Source organism: Haplochromis burtoni, unplaced genomic scaffold (assembly GCF_018398535.1).
Source record: "Haplochromis burtoni strain Fernald_Lab_line unplaced genomic scaffold, NCSU_Asbu1 Contig_278, whole genome shotgun sequence".
Classification (NCBI taxonomy): Eukaryota; Metazoa; Chordata; class Actinopteri; order Cichliformes; family Cichlidae; genus Haplochromis; species Haplochromis burtoni.
The window spans coordinates 728,375-749,724 of NW_024582639.1; the positions used below are offsets into that span (position 1 = coordinate 728,375).

At 40.2% G+C, this 21,350-nt stretch overlaps 2 protein-coding genes across 2 annotated transcripts in view; both read right to left on the bottom strand.

Moving 5' to 3' along the window:
* Positions 1-569: 569 nt before the first annotated feature.
* Positions 570-11,598, bottom strand: LOC102296554 (endothelial PAS domain-containing protein 1). Its single transcript, XM_005943909.3, has 9 exons — positions 11,263-11,598; positions 10,252-10,418; positions 7,167-7,414; positions 6,996-7,080; positions 6,060-6,160; positions 5,788-5,951; positions 4,864-4,970; positions 4,614-4,782; positions 570-3,110 (listed from the first exon to the last, which is right to left on the bottom strand). The coding sequence occupies exons 1-9, from the start codon at positions 11,286-11,288 to the stop codon at positions 3,047-3,049; spliced, it is 1,131 nt and encodes a 376-aa protein (XP_005943971.1). The 5' UTR covers positions 11,289-11,598; the 3' UTR covers positions 570-3,046.
* Positions 11,599-11,724: 126 nt separating this feature from the next.
* The window catches only part of LOC102296858 (protein kinase C epsilon type), a 52,111-nt gene continuing 42,485 nt past the window's right edge, over positions 11,725-21,350 (bottom strand). Inside the window, exons 10-15 of the mRNA XM_005943910.3 lie at positions 18,524-18,697; positions 18,278-18,432; positions 17,919-18,057; positions 16,401-16,589; positions 15,154-15,300; positions 11,725-13,565 (exon numbers count right to left, since the gene is read on the bottom strand). Of these exons, the coding sequence (XP_005943972.1) occupies positions 13,416-13,565; positions 15,154-15,300; positions 16,401-16,589; positions 17,919-18,057; positions 18,278-18,432; positions 18,524-18,697 (954 nt within the window). The 3' untranslated portion in view covers positions 11,725-13,415. The remainder of the gene's footprint in view (positions 13,566-15,153; positions 15,301-16,400; positions 16,590-17,918; positions 18,058-18,277; positions 18,433-18,523; positions 18,698-21,350) is intronic.

A 21,350-nucleotide genomic window follows, 5' to 3' on the forward strand; every position in this document is an offset into this window, starting at 1 on the left:
ATGGATTCAAAGATTTTCTGGAGTGGGATTAATTTGTTATTTATTAGTCTAATAAGCTAAAGAAAACGTCAGATATCTTTCGCATTACTGTATATTTGAAAGGTCTTTGTAAAGAAATGTACAGTAGCCCTGGGAGGTCGAACGCAATGCAACTGAATCACTTGGAAAAATGCACAACAGAAGTGATTTAAGGGAAACAATAATGTGGCAGAAAAGCTGCGGAAGTGTCAAAAACTAAAACGTGAAGGATTTCGCTGTGACATGCTTAAAAGACCTCTCAGGGCCACTGTAGTTATGATAAGAAATGTACAATTTAGCAAAATAATCCTCTCAGATTCTCTTCAAGAATCCAGAAAAGCTCTACCTCTGGTGACTCTTTCATTAAATCTATCCATAAGTTTCGGATAGTAAAAAGGTAAATACACATTAAAAGTAATATGAATGTTTTTTTATTGTGCTTTTTATGAGCACGTAAATAAAAACTATTAAAATTATTGTTGGATGCTTTCCAGAATCACAAGTCACATGAGATGGTTTTGATCCATGCAGAACATTAAGCTGTAGCCAAAACTAAAAAGACTGATGGAGGTTTGAACTAACACTGCGACTGGGTTTGCTTCAGTGACTAGCATTCAACACTAGATGGTGCAAACATTGTTCCCACATTCTGGTGTCACTGCATCAGTGTGAGGATGAGAATGCAAATCATTGCAGGCCTTCTTCTTTGAAACTGCAATGAGCTTCCTGAGCCAAGAAAATGTGAAAGAAAATGTACAAATAACATTAAAACATAAGTTTGGTTTCATATGTTTGGATAGTGGGACAATGAGATAAGATTAGTTAAAACATTAAATATTTGCTTGATTAATAATTTTACCTTCACATCTGCTGTGATATTGTGTTTCTGTTTATTCTGTTTCTGTTATTCTGTCATACCACTTAGTGACAAAGCTCTAAAAAATGACAAGCTGTTATTTTGTTTGTTTGTTTTGTAACAAGAGCTTTTACTCCACATACTGAATGAATTAGCAAATTCCAACTCGCAGACAGCGTTTGACTTTTACATTTCCTTGTTTTTACTTTCCCAGATTTAAGAAGAACTACCTTTGCAAAGAAACCTTCCATTAAAAAAAAAATCTAATGACCAGAGTTATCAGTTGGAGCCAGTATTTTCCAGTGCTAATTACCCAAAGCTAAATGGGCAGAATTTGAACAAAACTACAGGAAAAAGTTGTAAAATCTAAATTTATTCTGGTCATGTCAACAAACGTGCTTAATCAGAACCATTTTCGTGTATGTGCCACCTTTTTCCCTTTAGGCTATCAGCACTGGAGGCACTTGATTCTTTTAGCATCATAGATGAATATGCTGGGAGACTGCATCTTCTTCCAACACTGAGACAGCCAATGTCCTTTGCTGAGTTTTCCCCAAATAAGAGCATCATTTTTGAGATAGTCTCGATTATGTCAATTTTTGCTTTCAAGTTCCCCCAAGTTATGAAATAAATTGTAAGTTTAATGAAAAATAAGTCTGGAAAGTTCTGTTTCCAATGTTATGACAAAGTCAACGGCCGTTAAGCCTCACAAAAGGTGAAAGCAACTGACATTTGTTTACAGATGACTAAGATCCTCGGTGAAAAAACAGCCCATGTTTGTCATTCAATTTAAGCACAACTTAGCAGAGAGACTCCGATTGTACACCTATGATATCATCTTCTTGTTAATCTAATGTAATACGCAGTTATGGGGGTTCTTTTTCATCTCTCACATTTTTTTCTTTTCTGTTTTTGGCTTGAGGTTGCACTTGGTGGAAAAAGTATTTTAAGCTCAGGGTACATCGCTAAAAAATGTTGAGAAACAATGGTTTGATGCGTAACAAAGCATTATAACTTCAAAGGGTTCAACATATGCTGAAATAAAGTCAGTGAAACACTAGTTTTATATATAACTATGGTGGCTAAAACAACTTTCAGCACAGTTATGTTTTACCAGAGAAGTCTAGACACCGTGAATAACCACATCAGTGCTTCCTGGATCACAGTTACAGCAGAGATGCAAAGGAGGAGCTGAAGAGCATGCTCATTCAGCAGGTGCTATGTTGGTATAACAACATATGTTTGTGAACAGCGGACACAGAGAAATAATTTGGGGTTTTCATAATTTTCTTATTAACAAAACTATATTCATCATGTGTTCTTTGTAATTTTTCGGACTGTTTTCATTTACAGTGAATGTTTTGATTCACTTTGATTCAATAGTAGTAAAACTAACTGAACTGAAACTCGAAACAGCCTGGTGTGTGTGTGTGTGTGTGTGTGTGTAGGTGTGTGTGTGTGTGTGTTGCGTGCATTTAGAGGCCAAGAGGTTAAAAGTTGACAGAGTTCCCATGAGAACTTTCCTATCGTGTGTTTCTATTCAGGAAGCTGTGGCTTTGACTTGCGTCTACTCACATCTCCACATCAGCACAATGCGTATCTCTCTCTATATAGCCTGTATGTGTGTGTATGTGCATGTCTGTGTGCGCGCTGCATTATGGCTGGCAGTCAGATGTCACCCCACGTGTCAGGTGGCTCAGAAGGAAACCCCAAAGGAAGTAAGGTCAGGCCCAGGGAGGTCAAGAAAAAGTCAAACTGCCTGCTTTCATCAACATATTTGAACTCTCAGAACACCCCGTCAACTGACTATCAACCACAGTCTACACCTAGGCTTTCAGTTTTTTGTTTTAGAGAATGAGAAGCTGTCATACTGCAGTAATTCTGCAAAAGTGTAAGACAGAAACTGTGAAGGGAAAAACTCCAAATACAACAACATATCTACCTGAACTAACAAAACATCCTTTTACAAGTTTGTGGATGTAATTAACAGACAACAGTCTAAATCCAAACACTCTTCATCAAATAATGCATACAATAATCTGCATCAAGACACAGAGACAGCCACTCTGATTTTAAAAGTCAAAAATTTAATGAAATCTGATTAATAGAAATAATCGATGAGGGCTCCCAGAAGGACGGAAGGTTTCGCAGACATCACTTCAGATCTCGATTTCAATTCAAATATCTGTGGATAGTCTGGTCCAGGGAGAGCTGCAGAGATGGCTGCTCCACACCACTGTGACACACACATGCACACAATATTAAACATCTGTAAATAACAGCACTCTGAGTTGTATTAAAACAGCAACGACAAAACAACATTCTACCTTCAGAGTTTTCACTTTTATCTGAGTTTTTGCAAAGGAGATATTTTATATTTTATGAATTTCTTTAAAAGAAAGTTCCCAAGTGCTTTGGGAGACAAGATGGAGAAAAGAAAACAGCTTATCTCAAAAAAAGATTGTCTCAAAGAATGGATCTCCTAACAGAAAAAGCCAGATCACCATTGACTCTCAACCAATGATTGTGGGTTGCCCAGCAGCTTTAAACCAGGCAAATATGTCAGATGCCAGCTGGCCTTAAAATTCAACAACAACATCAGTTCTAAAATTAACAGTTAACCAATGAAGTGAAGCCGAAACGGGAGTGATCTGTTGTTTTTTGATTTTAGTAAGAAGTTTCAGTTCGAATCAGCAATAGTTTGCGTATAATGAGTTTTACTTATCCAACCCAGAAATGTGCGATTTTCTCTAGATTTCCTTTGAATAAAACGGAGCTGATAAGTTTCCTAAGCTACTTTAACGAGACTGAAAAACTGAACTGAAAAGTTATTCAGTGTGACCTGGTTGTTAAAACTGATGCCAAAGCTTTTACAGTACTGGCCCAACTTTACAGACACGGAGTTCAGGTGCGTCCATGTGAGCGTGTCAGATTCACTGGGGCCAGTAACAATTACTTCAGTTTTAATTATCCATATTTTGTTCCAAGAACTTCTGTATCATCCAGCATTTAATATATTGGATGCAGTCACTCAATGATTTGATTTTAAGAGAATGTCACATGAGGTTAAAATAGACGCGCAGCTGTGTGTCATCTGCATAAAAAGGAAAACTCACACCATTGCTGTGGATGACATGCCTCAGGGGTAACATGTATAAAGAAAACAGGAGGTCCAGGCCCAGACTACTGAGGAACCCTACAGGTCATCATACTACATTTCTCTATTAAGACATAATCAACAAATTAATTTTCAATAACTTATCATCCTTAGTTACAGCCTCAAAGATAATAATATGTTGCTTTAAGTTATTCGATTCATATTCTCCCCTTCACAAATAATAGATGCTATGGCGTACAAATCTACCTGCAAACACCTTTTTTAATCCCTTTCCATTAACACGTTTCCATTTGGGACATCAGTGCTCCAGCTTGTGCAAACACCCTGGATGTTATAAAGACCTGTGGTAGGCATTTTTGTGGATTGGTTGAAATTGGTTGATCATTAATCATTGAAAGGATCATTTATTGTCAGAGTCGCATGTTGGAAGTTAATGCATCACTGTAGTCTGGGTAAACCACCAGAAATGATTCTTAAAATTGATTTGGGTTAAGAGATAGGGCCTGGTCCTGAGTCAGGAGGTGACAATGGAGCTACCAATCTGGTTAGAAATAAAGCCAATAACATGTTTACTGTGATGGCCATGCTAAATCAAAGCGGTTTCAAAAATAATGCACACACCTGAGGACGTAGGTAACGCTGAGGATGCAGAGCGGCTGGGGGATGCCAGGTCTGGACCTGGAGGGTCGGACGCTGGGGATGACAGCACTGTGACTCTCCACCCAAACGTAACCTCCACCTTTCACCAGCATCCTGTACTGACCGCTGACTGACTGGTTCTTCAGACACACTGCGGGGAAATACGGAGTTAAGTATTTATAGGTGTGTAGTGTGTGCGCGTGCATGTCTGTGTGTGTGTGTCAGTGCTTACAGTTTAGATGATTTTTGTTCAAACAGCTTGTGTCCAGTGCGTGACAGAGATCATAGATGGAGCGGCCCAGCAGCTCCTCAGGTCTGTAGCCCAAAAGAGAAGTCACTCTGCAGACACAGAAACACACACGAGGCAAAATGATTTGATTTTACAAGTCAGCAACACTGAGGATTAAAAGCATGTTAATAAACCAGTCACTGTTGCCTTTACAAACAACTGCACAGTCATTCTTCTTTAATTCCAATGACAAAAGTGCAAAAGCCAACACCAAAAGCAAGTTTACAATTCACTGCTTTCATACAGTCACACATTATGCTGTGCACTCATTCTCAGCTGGCAAGGGTTTGCATTATAACCACAGAGTTGTTTATATAAACATAGGTCAGGCCCTGAAATGTGTTACACTGAAGGTTATTAACTACCAATCTGCTATAACTATGACATATCAGGATTTTCTAACCAGAATCATAATGAAACTTGTTGTAATGATTTCTACTTTAATGTTTGAACTGTATACTGTAGCCGATTTTTTGGTTGAGCTTTCTTGGCTGAGGGTTCAGATAGAACACTTAATGCAGCACAGTTTTTAAACAAAGTTGGCTCCGAATTGGCTTCGAAAATTGTCCCTTTTTGAAAAAATATAATTTCATAATATCCAGCACTGCATAATAAGATTACCAGACATGTTCCTGTTTTTCAACTTAACATCCTGCATTCATTTTAAATGTATTAAAGTAATATATATGGTGGTTAAAAATGCATCTGCATGGGGGTTTTTTTGTTGGGGGTTTTTTCCCGTTGTTACTTATTTCCGCTTATTCACAAGCACTAATTAATCGAAGCTACTAGTTGAAGAGTAATTACAAAAAGACAAGCCTTTAAATAAACAACAAATTCCACCTTTGGTTGAATGCATGTACACACCTCTGGTCACAATAGGTAAACCTCATGTCCATGCTGTGCTGGCTGGTGAAGGTGTATCTGCTGAGCAGGGTGTGTGAGAGAGGCAGAGGCCGACAGGTCAGGAGCAGACAGGAAACTGCAGATGGGTCCACGCACACCTTTGCTCGGCCCTGACAGTGCAGAACCTGAACTCACAGAGTTGGAAATGGGAGGTGCGATAAAAATCATCATGATGTAGACCAGGGGGCCATTTTTAAAAAAGATATTTTTAAGCGGTACTGTTTCTCACGAACCTTCCAAGTAGCCGACTTGAGGTTGGCGGTTCTTCCTCTGTGAGTCAGAGCACTTTTTATCCTCATGACAAAGTCCCTCTTCTCACCGTACCAAACTTCCTCTAAAAATAAGTAATTAATTTAGCCACATGGACAAAGCTGTATGATGATATACTCACTGGACACTTTGTTAGGTACAATATGCTAAACCACCTTTATGGCTTCAGAACTTCTTTAGTTGCCGGTTTATTAGCTACGCATCAATGATGGGAATCTCCCATTCCATTGAAGAGATGTGGTGACTGTCGAGACTATTTGAGTACAGTGAACTCATTTTCATGTTCAGGAAACCAGCTTGAGATGATTTGAGCTTTGAGACAAGAACCTGTCATCAGTACATGCTCAATGGAAATAGTCAGATAGGCTCTGGTGTTTAAAGTGCGTCATTCGGTTCAGTGGGTCATAAAGGGCCAAAAGTGTGACAAGAAAAGATCCCCCGCACTATTATACGTCCACCACCAGCCTGAAATGTTGATTCAAGGCAGGATAGATCCATCCTTTAATATTGTTTACACAAAATCATGACCATACCATGTGAATGTTGCAGCAGAAACTGACACTCATCAGAGCAGGTGATGTTTTTATAATCTTCCTTGTCCCATTTTGGTGAGTCCGGCAGAAGTGGCACCCAGTGTGGTCTTCTGCTGCTGTAAACCAGTTGCTTCAAATTAACATTTTGTGGATTTAGAGATGCTCTTCTGCGTGTCTTGGATGCTACGAGTGGGTATTTGAGTTGCTGTTTTAATGCTCAGTTTGAACTTCCGTGGGTCGCCTTGACAACATCTACATGCCTAAATGCACAGAGTTGCTGCCGTGTGATTGGCTGATTAGATATTTGCTTTGAAATGGTGTCCAACATATATGAAAAACGTATATACTTGATGTTCAAATACCCACCTGCTGTTAGACGCAGATTACTTCTGATTTCTTCATGGTCACAGGGATGAGTATATTCAAAAATGTTGTGTCCCATCAACTCAGTCTTTGAGAAAACATAGAAGAGTATTTCAGTCCTGAATCCTACTGGTTATTTAAAAGAATAGTAAGAATATATGTGGGTTTATTTACCTGAGTCAGGCCCATGTACTTGCTGACATTGTCAGACAGAAAGATCATGTCTCCCTCAGTGGACAAGACCATGACAAATCCCTCCAAGATCCCCAGGTACATGTTTGTCTCCTGCGAGGCTTCGAATTCCTCTGTGTCTTTCTCCTCTTCGTCCTGTGCTCCGTCACAGCCGCTCTGTTCATCTCCACCTTCCACCGCTTGCTGATATGTTATCATGTGCCTACTCCCGGCATTTATCCCATCATTTTCTAAGACAAACAGAGTGGTTTTTACATGACAAAGCTTTCTAGTCTACATTTTCAGTGGATAACAAAAGATGCGTTTCCTTTTTCATTTTGTGTGTTTGCTTCAGCTGTTAGTACTTGTGTTATCTTAGACTTCCTCTTTCTAAAACCAATCTGAATCTAAAACCCACAAGCCCGTTGAATTTTTTTTCTTCACTTTTTTTTTGCATCTCCACATTTTAACAATGTATTAATCTGAAAACCTTTTAAGTAAGCAGAAAAAACTACACGAGCCTGTTATCCTAACTTGTCTTTATTAGTCCAGTTCCTTTTTATGAATAGTGTAACCCTTGTTAATTTTTTGTATATACAATTGACAGATGTTTTCTAAATGCAGCACGTGCGGCAAAGCATCAAATTTTATAGGTGTCTAATTTTAAAGAGATGGCCAAGGTGTCTGCTCACAACACGGCTGTGCAGAACTGACAGATTGTGGTTTTTAGCTTTCTTGAGAACTGATGATCTAAACGGCACGACTGAGTGAAATTAACTCACACAGGAAACAAAAGAAAAAAGAATATGACAAAAACAAAAACAAAAGCAAAAACAAAAACGGGTGTGCTTCTCTGCTCTGTGAGAACCAGCTTGAGTTTTAGATTTTCAGAGTGACTAAATCATTTTGGTTTTTCACACATATTTAAATATCTGGCGTGCTAAGACTTGGTGTTGGGGTTAAGTTATGGTAGTGGTTTGTGGACACTGAGCCACTGGAAGTGGGGCACTGAAAACCACATAATAATATTAAAATATTTAATCAAGTTGAATTAACCCAATATTCTGGGATGAAGGGATGAAAACATGAATTTGCACATGGCCTTACATAACCCTTTCATACTGCTCATATTTCATGTCCAAGTGTGGAGCCAAGATTTGACTCAGAACTACAACTCTGTACAAATAGTCTCTGTGATGGTAATAAATAGATGATTAATCTATTTATTAGATGTAAGAGAAAAAGAGAAAAAACACTGTGATCACCCAACCTCATGTCCTAAGACAGCCATAATAATTTAAATGTATTTTACTGAACGTGAACTGTTGAGCTTTATTATATAACCATTACAGCTGTTAACTATTTCCTCACTCTTATATCATTAAAACTGCCATTTATAATTATCAGTGTTAATTAGAGATTAATTGTCAGTTGAAACACACAAAATGCTTTAAAAAAGGATTAGTCTGCACATTAAAAGCATCAGTAGGAAATCTTGCATGTGTGTTTTCCACACTCACTGAACTGGCAGCTTGGTTAGCTTCATAATCTCAGTTAGTTTTAACTCGAATCAGACTGATTTCAGACTTTAATTCTAACTTGTTTATTTTTAGATTATTTTGCTCCGTTGTGGGTGCTCACGTGATGTCCTTGCATTTGTGTTGTGCTTTTTTAGTTCTTCTGACCACACAAAGCACTTTTAGCTACAACTCACACTTTAACCACACATTAATACACCGCTTTATTCCATCTACTTCAAGCACTTTATTCTGCCTCACATCCACAACCAGTTTCGACTCACCAGTTAACCTAACATGGATGTCTTTGAACCGTGGGAGGAGACGAGGAGACGGGCCAAAAGAAAACTGAAGGAAACCCCTGAAGGCCCAGAGAGCACACGTACACTCCACACAGAAAATTTAAACCAGGAACTGTGAGGCAACTGTACTAACCACTCCACCGCCATGCTGAAAAATTTCAGATCTTGTGTTTGTGTCAACAGATCCTGTGACCCCTGTACGGCCGCTCTTCCTTATGTTCTCCATATATGATCACTCTTATGCTGTTTTACTCTTACTCTGTTAGCAGATTTCTTTGGGTCAGGTGGTAGAGCTATGAGCTCCCCCTAATACTTCCATCAGAGTATGAATATGAGTGTGTGAATGTGTGGTTAACGGCAACTGGGTTTCGATAAAAGGCTTGTGTATGAATGTGTGAATGAGGCTTGGAGGAAGAAAACACTTTAAATGCTAAAACTGAGTAGAGAAACACCATATACAATTGTGTTGAGGTCCACCTTGAACTGTCACTACTGTCCCATATGAAATACACATAGACACGGCATGCACAGTTGCAGGATTCCCTGAAATTGATGTAAAATCCATTTGTAAAATATTTTTAGCACCTGTTAGTCATGTTAGTCATTTTCTGTGTGTTTCAGGTCACTTTAGAAACATTTAAAGCATTTCTGCTGCTATCAAATGTCAAAACAGGTCAAATGTAACCCAAACACAAGCTGAATTTAAAGCGGATGGATTGACTGTTGTGAGACAGGCGCAGAGCAAACACAAAGACTCCTGGGATTCTTGGCAGGATAATGGATTGATAAATAAATAGGCCAGACACACCTCAGCAAGAATTAAATAGTTTAAACAGCCCAATTGCATGTATTTATTTATGGATATCACCTTATTGGACATCTGTTTGTATTATGAAACACATTATTTTTGAACAGCACTGTTAACATTTCAATTTTAGCTATTTTTGTGCTTGTTCTCTACACTTTGTGAGCTATTTTGGGGGGGGGGTTGTATGAATTTCCCAGATTTCAGGAGAAATAAAGGAAATCTCATCAAAGAAACAAAGCATTTGCATCATTTGAAGGTTTTCTCTATATTTCACTATATTTTCTCTAAAACCTGCAAACTAATATCAGTGCCCAGAACATAAATGGTGCCATAAATATGTAAATGCGTATATTTACTGACTTCAAGTGGTGTTTTTCTCCTTGTGATTCAGTTTGCTCTGAGTGTATCTCACACACAGAGGCCAGAGACGGTGTTAAATGTCTTCACATGTGCGCTGTTACCTTTGAGCAGAGTGTGCATGCGTATGTAGCTGAGGGTCAGGCGAATGACGGAGGGCTTGTCCAGGTGAGCTCTGATGGAGGGCTGCAGCGGCAGGAGGCGAGACAAATCCCCAAACACGTCAGACTCCACTCGCCGTCTCCTTCGAGCAGCCTCACGGCTGATCGCTCTTCAGAAAGCAGAAGTCAGGAAATGCAAAGAAGGCCGAACTAAATTTCTCTCAATCAAACTTACATCAGATTTTACTACCTAAAATTAAGATAGATAAGTTTATAAACACCATTTTACTGCAAGTATGCTCTATGCTGCACACAACATAGATACATATAAACTAGAGAAAACTCACTCATTTAGTCACTAAAGTAAAAGTGAGATGATACTGGATGAAGTGCATTTTCTCAAAGACTATTTAAAATGTACTCTCTTTGATATCGGAAGATAATATTGTTCATTTTCTGCATTTTGCCTGCTAATGCTGTGACTCTGCAGACTTGGAGTCTGTGTTCAAACTGATGTAAGGAAAAATAAATAAATAAATAAATAAAGTGACATTGTTCCTCAGCTTTACAGGAACTGTAAAAACAGTCATGTTTCAGCTTCATCACACTGTGAACTTTTGACATAATCTGTGTGAGTTTAGAGAATTTCTCAATATGTGACACTTCTTCAATCTCCATGCTTATTCCTACTTCACCTTCAGTGTTTTTACTGCTAACATTGCCTCATTTCTACTGAAAGACTTGATTCCAGAGCTTTACCTTGAAGTATTTGAATTCTATCTTTTGCAGTTTTTAGTGTCTTTGTTTTTTAATAGTTCCCCCACCACTGATGAAGAGATGTGGAAGGTCAACAGTGCACCGTGGTTAAGATCTGAGGCATCCAGAGTGGCCACAGCACTCTCTTTGACCTCACTTCTTTACCTCAGTTAGCTGGCAACTCACTTAAACTTGATCTATTAAGATTTATTGCTGCCAAATGAATGCCCCTATGAACAAAGCAACACGCTGCTTTACCTTCTCTTCTCCTTGTCAGCTGTCATCGTGCCTCGCAGATGTCTCGCATGGTGAATGACGGCTCAGGAAAGCAGGCGCGATGGCAGCAGGAGTTCACGGCACAACAGCGAATCTCTGCACTGCAATTTGCACCATCACAGGTAGACTAGTTCATCAGACAGGCAATTAGACCCACCGTGCTGCACAGATGACTTGAATGGATTCCAAACAGTCTCATCTCCCCTTGGCATGCAAATTACCTAGAGGGCTCCAAAAGTGATGATAGGTCAGCCTTGACGAGAAGCATCTCCCTCCCCTCTTCTTTCCTCCTCCCTCCACTCCACCCTCCCTCCCCTCTTCTTCTTCTCTTACATAAACTTTTGAGCATCCCACAGATTTGCCTCTGAACAGCAGCAGGTTAGAATCGATTAAAGCAAAGAAGGGGAAAAGAACAATAAGAAAAAGACACAATGTAGTCTGGGATTGATGTAGACAGCTCAGTGTTTTATTGGAATCAGACCAGACAGGACTAGCCCGGCTGTTGCACTACATTTTGGCACAGAGTAAGATAGTGTGACCAGGAACAGCCCTACCCCTGGGTGCACAAAGCTTCACTACACATCAACTCTACTGCACAGAGAGCAACCAGCTCATCTTCAGATCACTGTACAGTACGCAACAGTCCTTCTGTGTTTAGTGTGTGTGTGTCTGCACAATAGAAAGTGAGAAGAAGGGGGAGGTGGAAAAGGAGCTAGTCTGTATTGGTGCTTATTGTGTATGTGTGTGTGTTTGTGTGTGAAGTGAGAGGTAATTCAGCTGCTGGCTCTCAACACGTCTTATCAACCCGGCTGTAACAGACCTATAATAGTATAGTTATAGTATTATGCACAAAGGATTTCTCCAGATACACTTTACAATAATAATAATAATAATTAGATTTAGAATAAAAAAGAGAGAAAGAGCGAGAGAGAGAGAGAGAGAGCAATAAGAAAGAAAAAGCCATTCTTGAAAACATAAAGAGCAAAAGTCAGAAAAAATAAAGCGTGTGGTTTTGGCTGAAAGAGCTGCTGGATGTGGAAAAGGGGAATTGGTGCTTTGAAATAGAGTGCAAGGAAAGGGAAAACACTGACGGTTGCTATGGAAATGCTAAAAAACAGACAGAAAAGGGGAAAAAAGAAATTCACACATTCGCACGCATGAAAATATACATTCACAATAATAATAATAATAATAACAATAATATTAATAAAAAGGCCAACATTCACACAAAGAGGGCAGACCAAATCTCTGAACCTAACAGACGGATGAAATAGCTGGAAATGGGGCTTTTCACTGCTACACAGGCCGCCTCTAACACTCTGCTCGACATAATTAGTTCGATAGCCTGTAACTCGTAAGCTCGACATTCACTTTGTACACAAAGGACAGAGAATGAGTGAATACTTCAGTCATACCATAATCCAACAAAAACAATTTAAAAAACACATTTTGAGGAAGAAAAAAAACCACATACACACACGCGCGCACATGAACAAACAAACCATAAAATATATAGATAGTCAGGGTATTGCACAAAAGGGGATTTGGCCCTAACTGGTCCACAATAAGGACAGTAATAACACAGGTAGGGTGCTTGTCCATGCGCCACGACGCTCCTTTAATAGCAGACAACACCAGCACGATACAGCCACTCAACACAGGCTATATACAAGCCTCTGCACCCAGCACCCACAGTCCACATGTGTACAGGTGCCGGGGAGAGAAGCAGTGTAGGTGTGTGTATGTGTGTTTGGTTTTGTCTGAGCGTGCGCAGTGACCTTGTAGGAGTGCGCGAGGGCACGTAAAACTTGGGATTGTAGTGTTTGTACGCACGTGAGCGTGTCGATGTGTGCGTGCGTTTGTTTGTGAGAGCGTGTGCATATTCATATTTAAATTCATATTCATATTCATAATGAACCCAGGCAACAACAACAACACAATGCAAGTAAATTATATCTCAAAAGTAACAACAGCCAATAGCTTCAAAGTAAAGGACTGACCGTGTGTGTGTGTGTGTTTGTGTGCGTGTGTGATTTGTAAAGGGATTTTATGGATCTATGGAGTGTCAGCATGTGTGAGTGCGTGCATACCGAGTTTAGTGTGGCTGGATCTGTGTGTATTTGTGTGTGTATGTGTTAGGTATGCGTCTCCTCGGGGGCGCAGTAGGAGAAGTCCTTGAACTCCTCCTGGTTGATCTGTCGGATAATGGCCTCGTCCGTGGGCGTCAACACGGGGTCCTCCTTGGTGAAATCCTGGTCGAAGTTATTCACATCTCGTTTGGTCTTCTGCAGACGCATGCACACGAAAACACACACACAAAGGCACAGACGGAGGGAAGGATGTCAGAGAACGTTCAAAATTACATGACAGCGACACCTTCTGACCACTGTGACTTACTGTTCCTTGAAAGGTGCTCTCTTAGGGGGTCTTAAATTAACACGCCACAAACCTTTTAAATCTAGCATTAGCAAAATTGGGATTTCAAGCCTTTTAAGCTACTTTTAGAGACTAAATGGCACAGTCTTTCTTTCACAAACAAAATCAATAAACACATATTAAAATTAAAGTAATTCAGTACACCGAAAGACTTTTTAAAAACACATATTTACTTGTTTTTGAATGATTGACAGAGACAGAGTGCGCTTAAAGCCTGCCCATTCTGGAGGGGGAAGCAGGTCATGACTCTCAGTTGACCTCGTAGTATGTGAACTTCCCTTTTTCGATTCTGCCAGCAAACAACTGAATGGGTGACTGTGTCCAAACCTTTGACTGGTACTGTGAGAATTACTCAACATAATGAATTGAGATACTTTTTCAATCTCCGTGCTTATGCCTACTTTAACTTCAGGCTTTCTAGGCTTTAAAATTCCTGAAAGCTAACCTGAAGACTTTTGACAGCATAGTAATAAAGGTGTTCATGTTGAATTTTATATTTGAGACAAAAAGAGACATACAGTATTAAAAAACAATCCCAGATGAAAGTCTACGATGCAACTTGACACCAGCAGAGATGGTGGTGAAAATATAACAGCCACCGCAGGGCTTTAAAACCTTACTACTGGTCCCACTTACCCTAATGTTTCAAATACTTTGCTAACATTAGCTTTTTAACAACTAACTGCAAATGGGGTGATAAAATAAACCTCAAAGTACAGGTACAAAGAACAAAGTACAAAGAACAGGTCCCCCAACTCGGCAGTAGAGGCAGGAATTACCAGAGAGGATGGCAGTGCATGAAATATGCCCTCATGTTTACAGTATTCATAGAATATTTTACTTTCACATGACACTCCTTACAAATCCATCTCCTTTGTCCCTTTCTTGTTAAAAAAAACGGCAACATCTCTGATTTAAACACATACAGCACTTCTCTCAGGCCTCCATCTTTGTTTTACCAACTTCCAAATGAAACCCAAAACTCAACAGCACCACCTGGTGGACTAAGAAAAAGAAGCATTTTTTTTGGCTGTGTGCTGCTCTCTTTAGTTTAGCCATTGCCAGGTAATGTTAGCGAATATTACCTGAACATTGCAGCTTATGTTTCGTTCTGCTACAGTTGAGATTTTAGCTTAATGATAAATTAGTATTTTGAGAAACAAGTATTTTTTGAGTATTTTGCTAGTTTGTTGGTGTAGTTCCTCAGAATCAGAATCAGAATCGGAATATGCTCAGTATATGTCATGTATATAGTCTTTCAGCAATTTAAAACTAAAGAATAATAATTCGGATACCTATCCACAAGTTCACAAAACTACTGAGCCTTGAAAAATGTTTAGTATCAAATACACGATGCATTACTGAAGGTTTATGTGTGAAATAGCTGCATGTAAAACTATGGCCTGTGTGAGTTTGTGCAGAGTGTGTGTCTCTTACAATCCGGGGTTTAAAGGGTGGTTTGACTTTTCTCTGCTCCAACAGTACCCAGTCGATCTCTCTGAAGAAGGCGTGGGTCTTGATGGCCTCCTCGCCACCCTGGCTCACGACGCAGCCCAGACGCTTGGCCGGGTTCTTTGTCATGAACTGCACAAATAAAACATTTGTATTTTTGGACTTATTCTTCCAGAAAAGCAGGACCTTGAAAACTATTAGCTGTGGTTTAATCCATAACAAAATACACTTCACATCTTTGTTTGCACAAGTAAAGACAAAGGATTAGGGATTGAGGAGATAAGGGAGGGGGAGCATTTTGGTGCTAATAATAGAGCCGAGGCATAAACGGCTCTTTGTTTTTAGCATCCACAGAGTCACTGGCAGAGTGATCAAACAGGTCAGCAGAGTGCCGGTGTTATTTACCGCGTTGCTTTTGTTCTGCTGTCTGTTCGGCATTATAAGAGCACTTTGTGATTCACTGCAGTTTTATGACTGCATTTAACCTTTTTTTAATTCTCCTCAGTGTCCGAGGAAAGTGCAGCATGACACCTTTGCATCAAGTGCACTTTGAGTTTGATTTGCTCGTGTGACGCTCTGAGGATAGAAATCTGAATGAAAGTTAAAACGGTGACCACAAGACTGAATTCTTCTCTTGCAGGAACAGTTTTTGCTAATTGAGATGCTGTTGAGTTAAAGCCTGGCCAAGTCTGGGCTGGAATTGAGCCTTTTAGACATTGAAGTTTGTTTTTTGTTTAACTTAACTTCAACTTATCTGCATCGTTACACTCGTTACAGTGCTCATATAGCCGTTCTACATTTCTCTTCATAGCACGTTTAATAAATGTTGGTTGTCCATGTTAAAATACACAAGTACTTTATTAGTACATTCACTCCCAACCACTCATAGGAGGTGGCTGCTGCTCCCTGAGCCTGGTTCTGATGGAGAGTTTTTCCTTTCCACTGTTGCCAAGTGCTAGCTCATAGTGGGGTTATCTGATTGTTGGATTTTTTCTGTATTACTGTAGGGCCTTTACCTGACAGTATAAAGCACATTAAGGAGACTGTTGTGATTTGGCACTATGTGAATAAAACTGAACTGATTTTAATTGATTTTGATCAAAATCTCCTAAATACAGTTAAAATAAACTAAGCTTTCCTTGTAGAATCAAAAGAAATTGGTGATGAGAGCTTCCCAAGAGCTTCCCAGTCCTACAAAAATGTCAGATAATGTTGGGAGAGACGACACGTACCGCTCGGAGAATAGAAACGGCCTCTTTGCTGAGCCACACGGGGTAGAGGACATCGTCGTGGAGAATCGACTCAAACAAGTCGTCTTCATTATCGGCTTCGAACGGAGGCTGTCCGGCCATCATCTCATACATCAGCACCCCAAGGGCCCACCAGTCCACAGAGGCTCCGTACTCCAGCTCCTGCAGGATCTGAATTCAACCAAATGACACAGCTCAAGATGATTACGAGGAAATACATTTCTGCTTGCGTGACATCCTGCAAACAGATCCATTGAGGTGAAGAGCCTCAATAGGATGTACTTTATTCCACTTTAAGTGGTGTAGAAAAGCCAAAACAATGGATAGACCTAACTAATGTCATCAGCAGCAAGAGTGAAAGGGAAACTGAACTACTTAAAGATCATCTCCATACATGTTTAAGAGAGATAAAAAGTCTCTGCATTGAATAATAATTTATCTTTCATATGCTTTTTGACTTCTTAAAAGCATATCTACTTAAAAATTATGCAAATAAAAGTCCCTTGAAATGCTTTAACTGCTGCACACAAGTTTTCTTCAACTTCAGTGTCCACCTTCAGCTGATGTGCACAAACACAGACTTGTGTAATACCCATGATAAGTGATTGCACTCAGATGCGTCATGAACACATGGCACTTCGGCCGGTGACATTTTTAGGCAATTTATCCAAAAAGTGTTTGATTGATTCCTTAACAAAGACTAAACATTATATTTGTAACCAAGGGGACTGAGAGTCCCCCAGAAGTTAATGACCCCACAGCACGCACGGTGGTGGAGCCAATAAATGCTTGTGATGACAGCGAAGTCATATGACCCTGAAATGAATGAAGATTGTTCCCTTTCGCACTGAGCAACAGAGCCGGATGTTGATTGTTGTTAATATGATTGTTAGTCCTGACTAAAAGGGAGCTAAAGTTGGATAGACAGCATAAGATATGCACAACTTCTGGGTCTAAAATGTGGCCCAAAACTCTGCTGTGACCTAAACCTGTATTTTTTTTAATGGCCAGCAGGGGGCAGTGCAGCAGGCTGCAAAAAATGCTTACGGCTGCATAGAAATCGGCTCCCTTATTTTTGAATTCAGAAAACACTTTCTAATGAACTTATGGGCTCAACTTCAAATTCCAGGTCACACACGGTTAAAAAATGAAGCCATTTGGTAAATTATAGCCATTATTAGGACCAGACAAGTGGTTTGTGGGGTCCTCGGCTACAGTCTGTCCGTCACTCGTCACGAGATTTTAAAACAGCAAGACAGCAAAAATGAAAAGCACTCAGCTCATGGGACTTCCATCTTTGATACATCAGTACAATACTGATAAGTCTGAATCTGTGATTTTAACTTAGCTCAGATTAATGTTATCAGGACAGATGTTCAAATATCCAGGTGAAATATAATGTTGTTAATAGCTAATAGCTACTTAACAATACAAGGGTAAGAATATCGACCATTATACCCTATCAACATAAAGAAGTGCAGGCCCTTGAGTTAATCTCACCTCAGGGGCAATGTAGTCCGGGGTGCCACAGAAGGTGGTGGTAGTGACTCCGTTAATGATGCCCTCTTTGCACATACCAAAGTCTGCCAGCTTACAGTGACCCTCAGCATCCAAGAGGATGTTATCCAGCTTCAGATCCCTGTAACAGAAAGACACAGATACGCTATTAGCACCATCTACTTTCTGGGAAAGTTTGGTTCACTGGGGGAGGTGCATGCAATGTAAACAGATAATAAGCACTGATGTTTTCTATGGCTTTTCGTACCAAAATAAAAAGCAAAATATAAATATATATTTTCTCTTTGACAGTTAAGAGTGACCTTGATGGAAAAACCAAACGAGGACAGCAGGGTGTTTACCTATAGATGACTCCGTTACGGTGCAGAAACATAAGGGCTGAGGTGACTTCGGCAGCGTAGAACCGAGAGCGAGGCTCATCGAACTTCCTGGATCGTTGAATCTGGAACATCAGATCTCCTCCATTCACATATTCCATTACAAAGAACAAACGGTCCTGCAGACAGAGGGAGGGACGGAGTGGTATTAGACAGGAGAAATGCAGTCAGCTGTTGAATCTGTACGTTTTGCTTCACACGTCAGCCTACCCGTGTCTGGAAACAGCAGTACAGCTGGGTGAGGTAGGGGTGTCGACGGGCGAGGGCCAGGATGCGCTTCTCGGTCATGGTGCAGTCCACGTCGTCGTCCTGCAGGATGACGTCCTTCTTCAGAACTTTAACTGCGTAAACGTCTTCTGTCCCCTTCAGCTCCGCCAGCATCACCTGGATAAGAGATGCGCAGTATGAAACGGCAAACATGTGTTTATTCCGCGATCTCAGCGTTAACACCTTTTTCTTTTTACGGGGTCATACGTTATCTGTGGGTGTTTCGAATTGTAGGCATCTTGCATTACAACTGAGTACAACCCATAGTTGCACGGTGATGAAGTGAAGCATTTGTACCACATGTGATTTATGATACATCAGCAGAATTATAATTCAGAATGAATGCAAACATAGATCAGGAGGCATCTGCTTCCACGTATAAGCTATGACTTACATTAATTATTTATTATATACACTGTCTTATATAGGCAGTGTTTGTTTTGTGAGCACTTTACAAGCACTTTGGTTGCTGTATTGAAATGAGCTCTCAAAGTAAACTTAATCAGACTATCTGCCGACTCAACGTTGAGAGTGACGTGTAAAATCCAGGCTGATTTTGTTTACACCGACAAGCCAAAACCCAAAGCCATCACTTCTTGATATGCTGTCTGTCCTTCAAGTGCTCTGATCCAGTGAGGCATGGACTTCTAAAGGTGCCCTGGAGTTTTCTGGCACCAAAACAAAGATCCTGTAATTCCTGTAAGCTTCGGGCAGGCCTTGTTTGTCCATGCTTGGACCAACTTTATCCATCTGCAGCCTGCAAGACGCACACAAGTAATGCAGTAATGCCTACTACAGGACGCTTCAAACGCTTGTTACTTAAGGTGAGGATTAGGCGTCCTGGTGCGCTGGCACAACTCGCACGCTTTGGTTCCAAGTTACGTCCCGCACGTGCTTTTCATACTAGGTTCAACCACAGTTAGCAGCCTAGGTAGATGAAGAGCAGATGCCCATTTCCTTAATCCTTAATTAGCCTTCTGCTTCTATTATTCACAAGTGTTTTATTTTTTTATACCTCTTTGCTTCTTTTTCACACCTTTTCTCATTGTCTCTGTTTTAAAGAGTCTTTCATAATTTTTTAATGTTTCTCTGTTTTGAATATCTTGTGATTTTCTCCCTTGTTTTTAATACACTACCTCACCAAAAAAACAAAAAGGTCACCATGTGGATTTACTAAGCAAATAGGTAAGAGCCTTCTACTAGATAATTACTGCAGTGAGTAATAGGCTTCAGGTCTGCAACAGTGAGTAACTTCTTCTTTCACCAAATCGGAAGACATCTCCTCTGGTCCTGGAAAAGATGCTTCTTCGTTTCAGAAGGGTCAAGTTACTGCATCAAGCAAAGAACACAATAAAGAAGACTGCTGAAACCTCTAAAATTAGGTTAAGAAGTGCCAAAGGCATTACTGACAACCCGGAAGGATAGTGGTGAAACATCATCTTTGAGGAAGAAATGTAATCAGGAAGTAATCTTGAATAACTGCGATTGGACACCCCTTTAACATTTGCTGAACTCGAGCGCTAAAAGGAAAGGGAAATAAGAGCATTTCAACAAAGTGAGGAGAGCTTAATGGATCGGTGCCAAACGGCTGTGCCCGCCTAACAAAACCGCTTATCAATAAAGCAAATCAGAAAAAAGGCTTCGGTTTGCTGGGAAGCAAAGAGATTGTAAAAAGTGGAAAAAGGTGACATGGTCAGAGGAATCTGGATGTTTAATCTGTTTTCCAGAGCGATCAGTATATCTGAGTAAGAGGAGAGGTGGACGAAGCGATGAAGCCTGTGGGAGCAGTGTTATGACCTGGGTTTGTGTCAGCCGGTCAGGTTGAGCAATGTTATGCACCTGAAAACATCGGGTCAGCTGACTACCTGATTAGACTGAATCATTTTTCATCAACTGATTTTTTTTCTCCTCGACGGTGCAGCCGCGTTCCAAGATTGCAACGACAGGAATCGTTAGGCTGAAACTGTGAAAGAGTCCGGAAAATCTACATGTTGGAGCAGACTTCATACAGCGGCCCCGACTCTCACATCTCCAAGAGAGGGAGCTCTGGGCTGAACAACTGATGCATATCTGAATGAAAATAAATGAAGTGACATTGCACAAGCTTTTCAAAACGATGCAACAATGCAACAAAGTTAAAGGTGGTCCAATGAAATGTAAGAGTCCTCCCACTGCGCCAGACAATGGGAAACTGGCTTGGCTCGTTACTCAGACTGGGTCGTCTGGCTTTGTCAATTTTGCTCAGATTCATCCTGTTCAATCACAGACTGCAATAGGTGTAAGATCAGCAATATGAGTCACTCCAGTGAGTGGTCATAATGTTTTAGCTCGTCGGTGTATTATAAAATGCAAGAGGGGGTTTACAGTGATAAAATTATGAATGGAACAATATTATATGATCTGTTTTTGGTCTCTAGCAGCTGGTGATTGAAACAAATGGCTCTTTATCTGCTCAGAGCCCCAATATATTTACCAGCTATTCTCTAACCTACCATCTGGTGTTGGGCAGGTAATCTGCAGTAACTATACAAAGGTTTTACAGTGACCTGCTGCTGGACATTGTATCAACATGGTACCAATTAATCCTGCAACCCATAAATAGAAAACAATAAGCAGAAAAATCTAAACTGCACACAAAACATTACATTTAAATTATAAATAAAAGCAGGTGCCTGAATCTAATGCAATGCACATGAGCGTCAGTCTATTCTGCTCCCCTGATATGATTCACTTCCCATGATAATTCAGCTGTTATGAATAATGGGAACCC

Excerpts from the sequence above, each read along its gene's own strand:
- LOC102296554 (XM_005943909.3), bottom strand. The coding sequence starts at position 11,288 with ATGACAGCTGACAAGGAGAAGAGAAG. Across the intron at positions 10,419-11,262 it reads GCTGACAAGGAGAAGAGAAG|AGCGATCAGCCGTGAGGCTG; the intron begins GTAAAGCAGCGT and ends TGCTTTCTGAAG. Across the intron at positions 3,111-4,613 it reads AGCGTTACCTACGTCCTCAG|TGGTGTGGAGCAGCCATCTC; the intron begins GTGTGTGCATTA and ends TGTGTGTCACAG.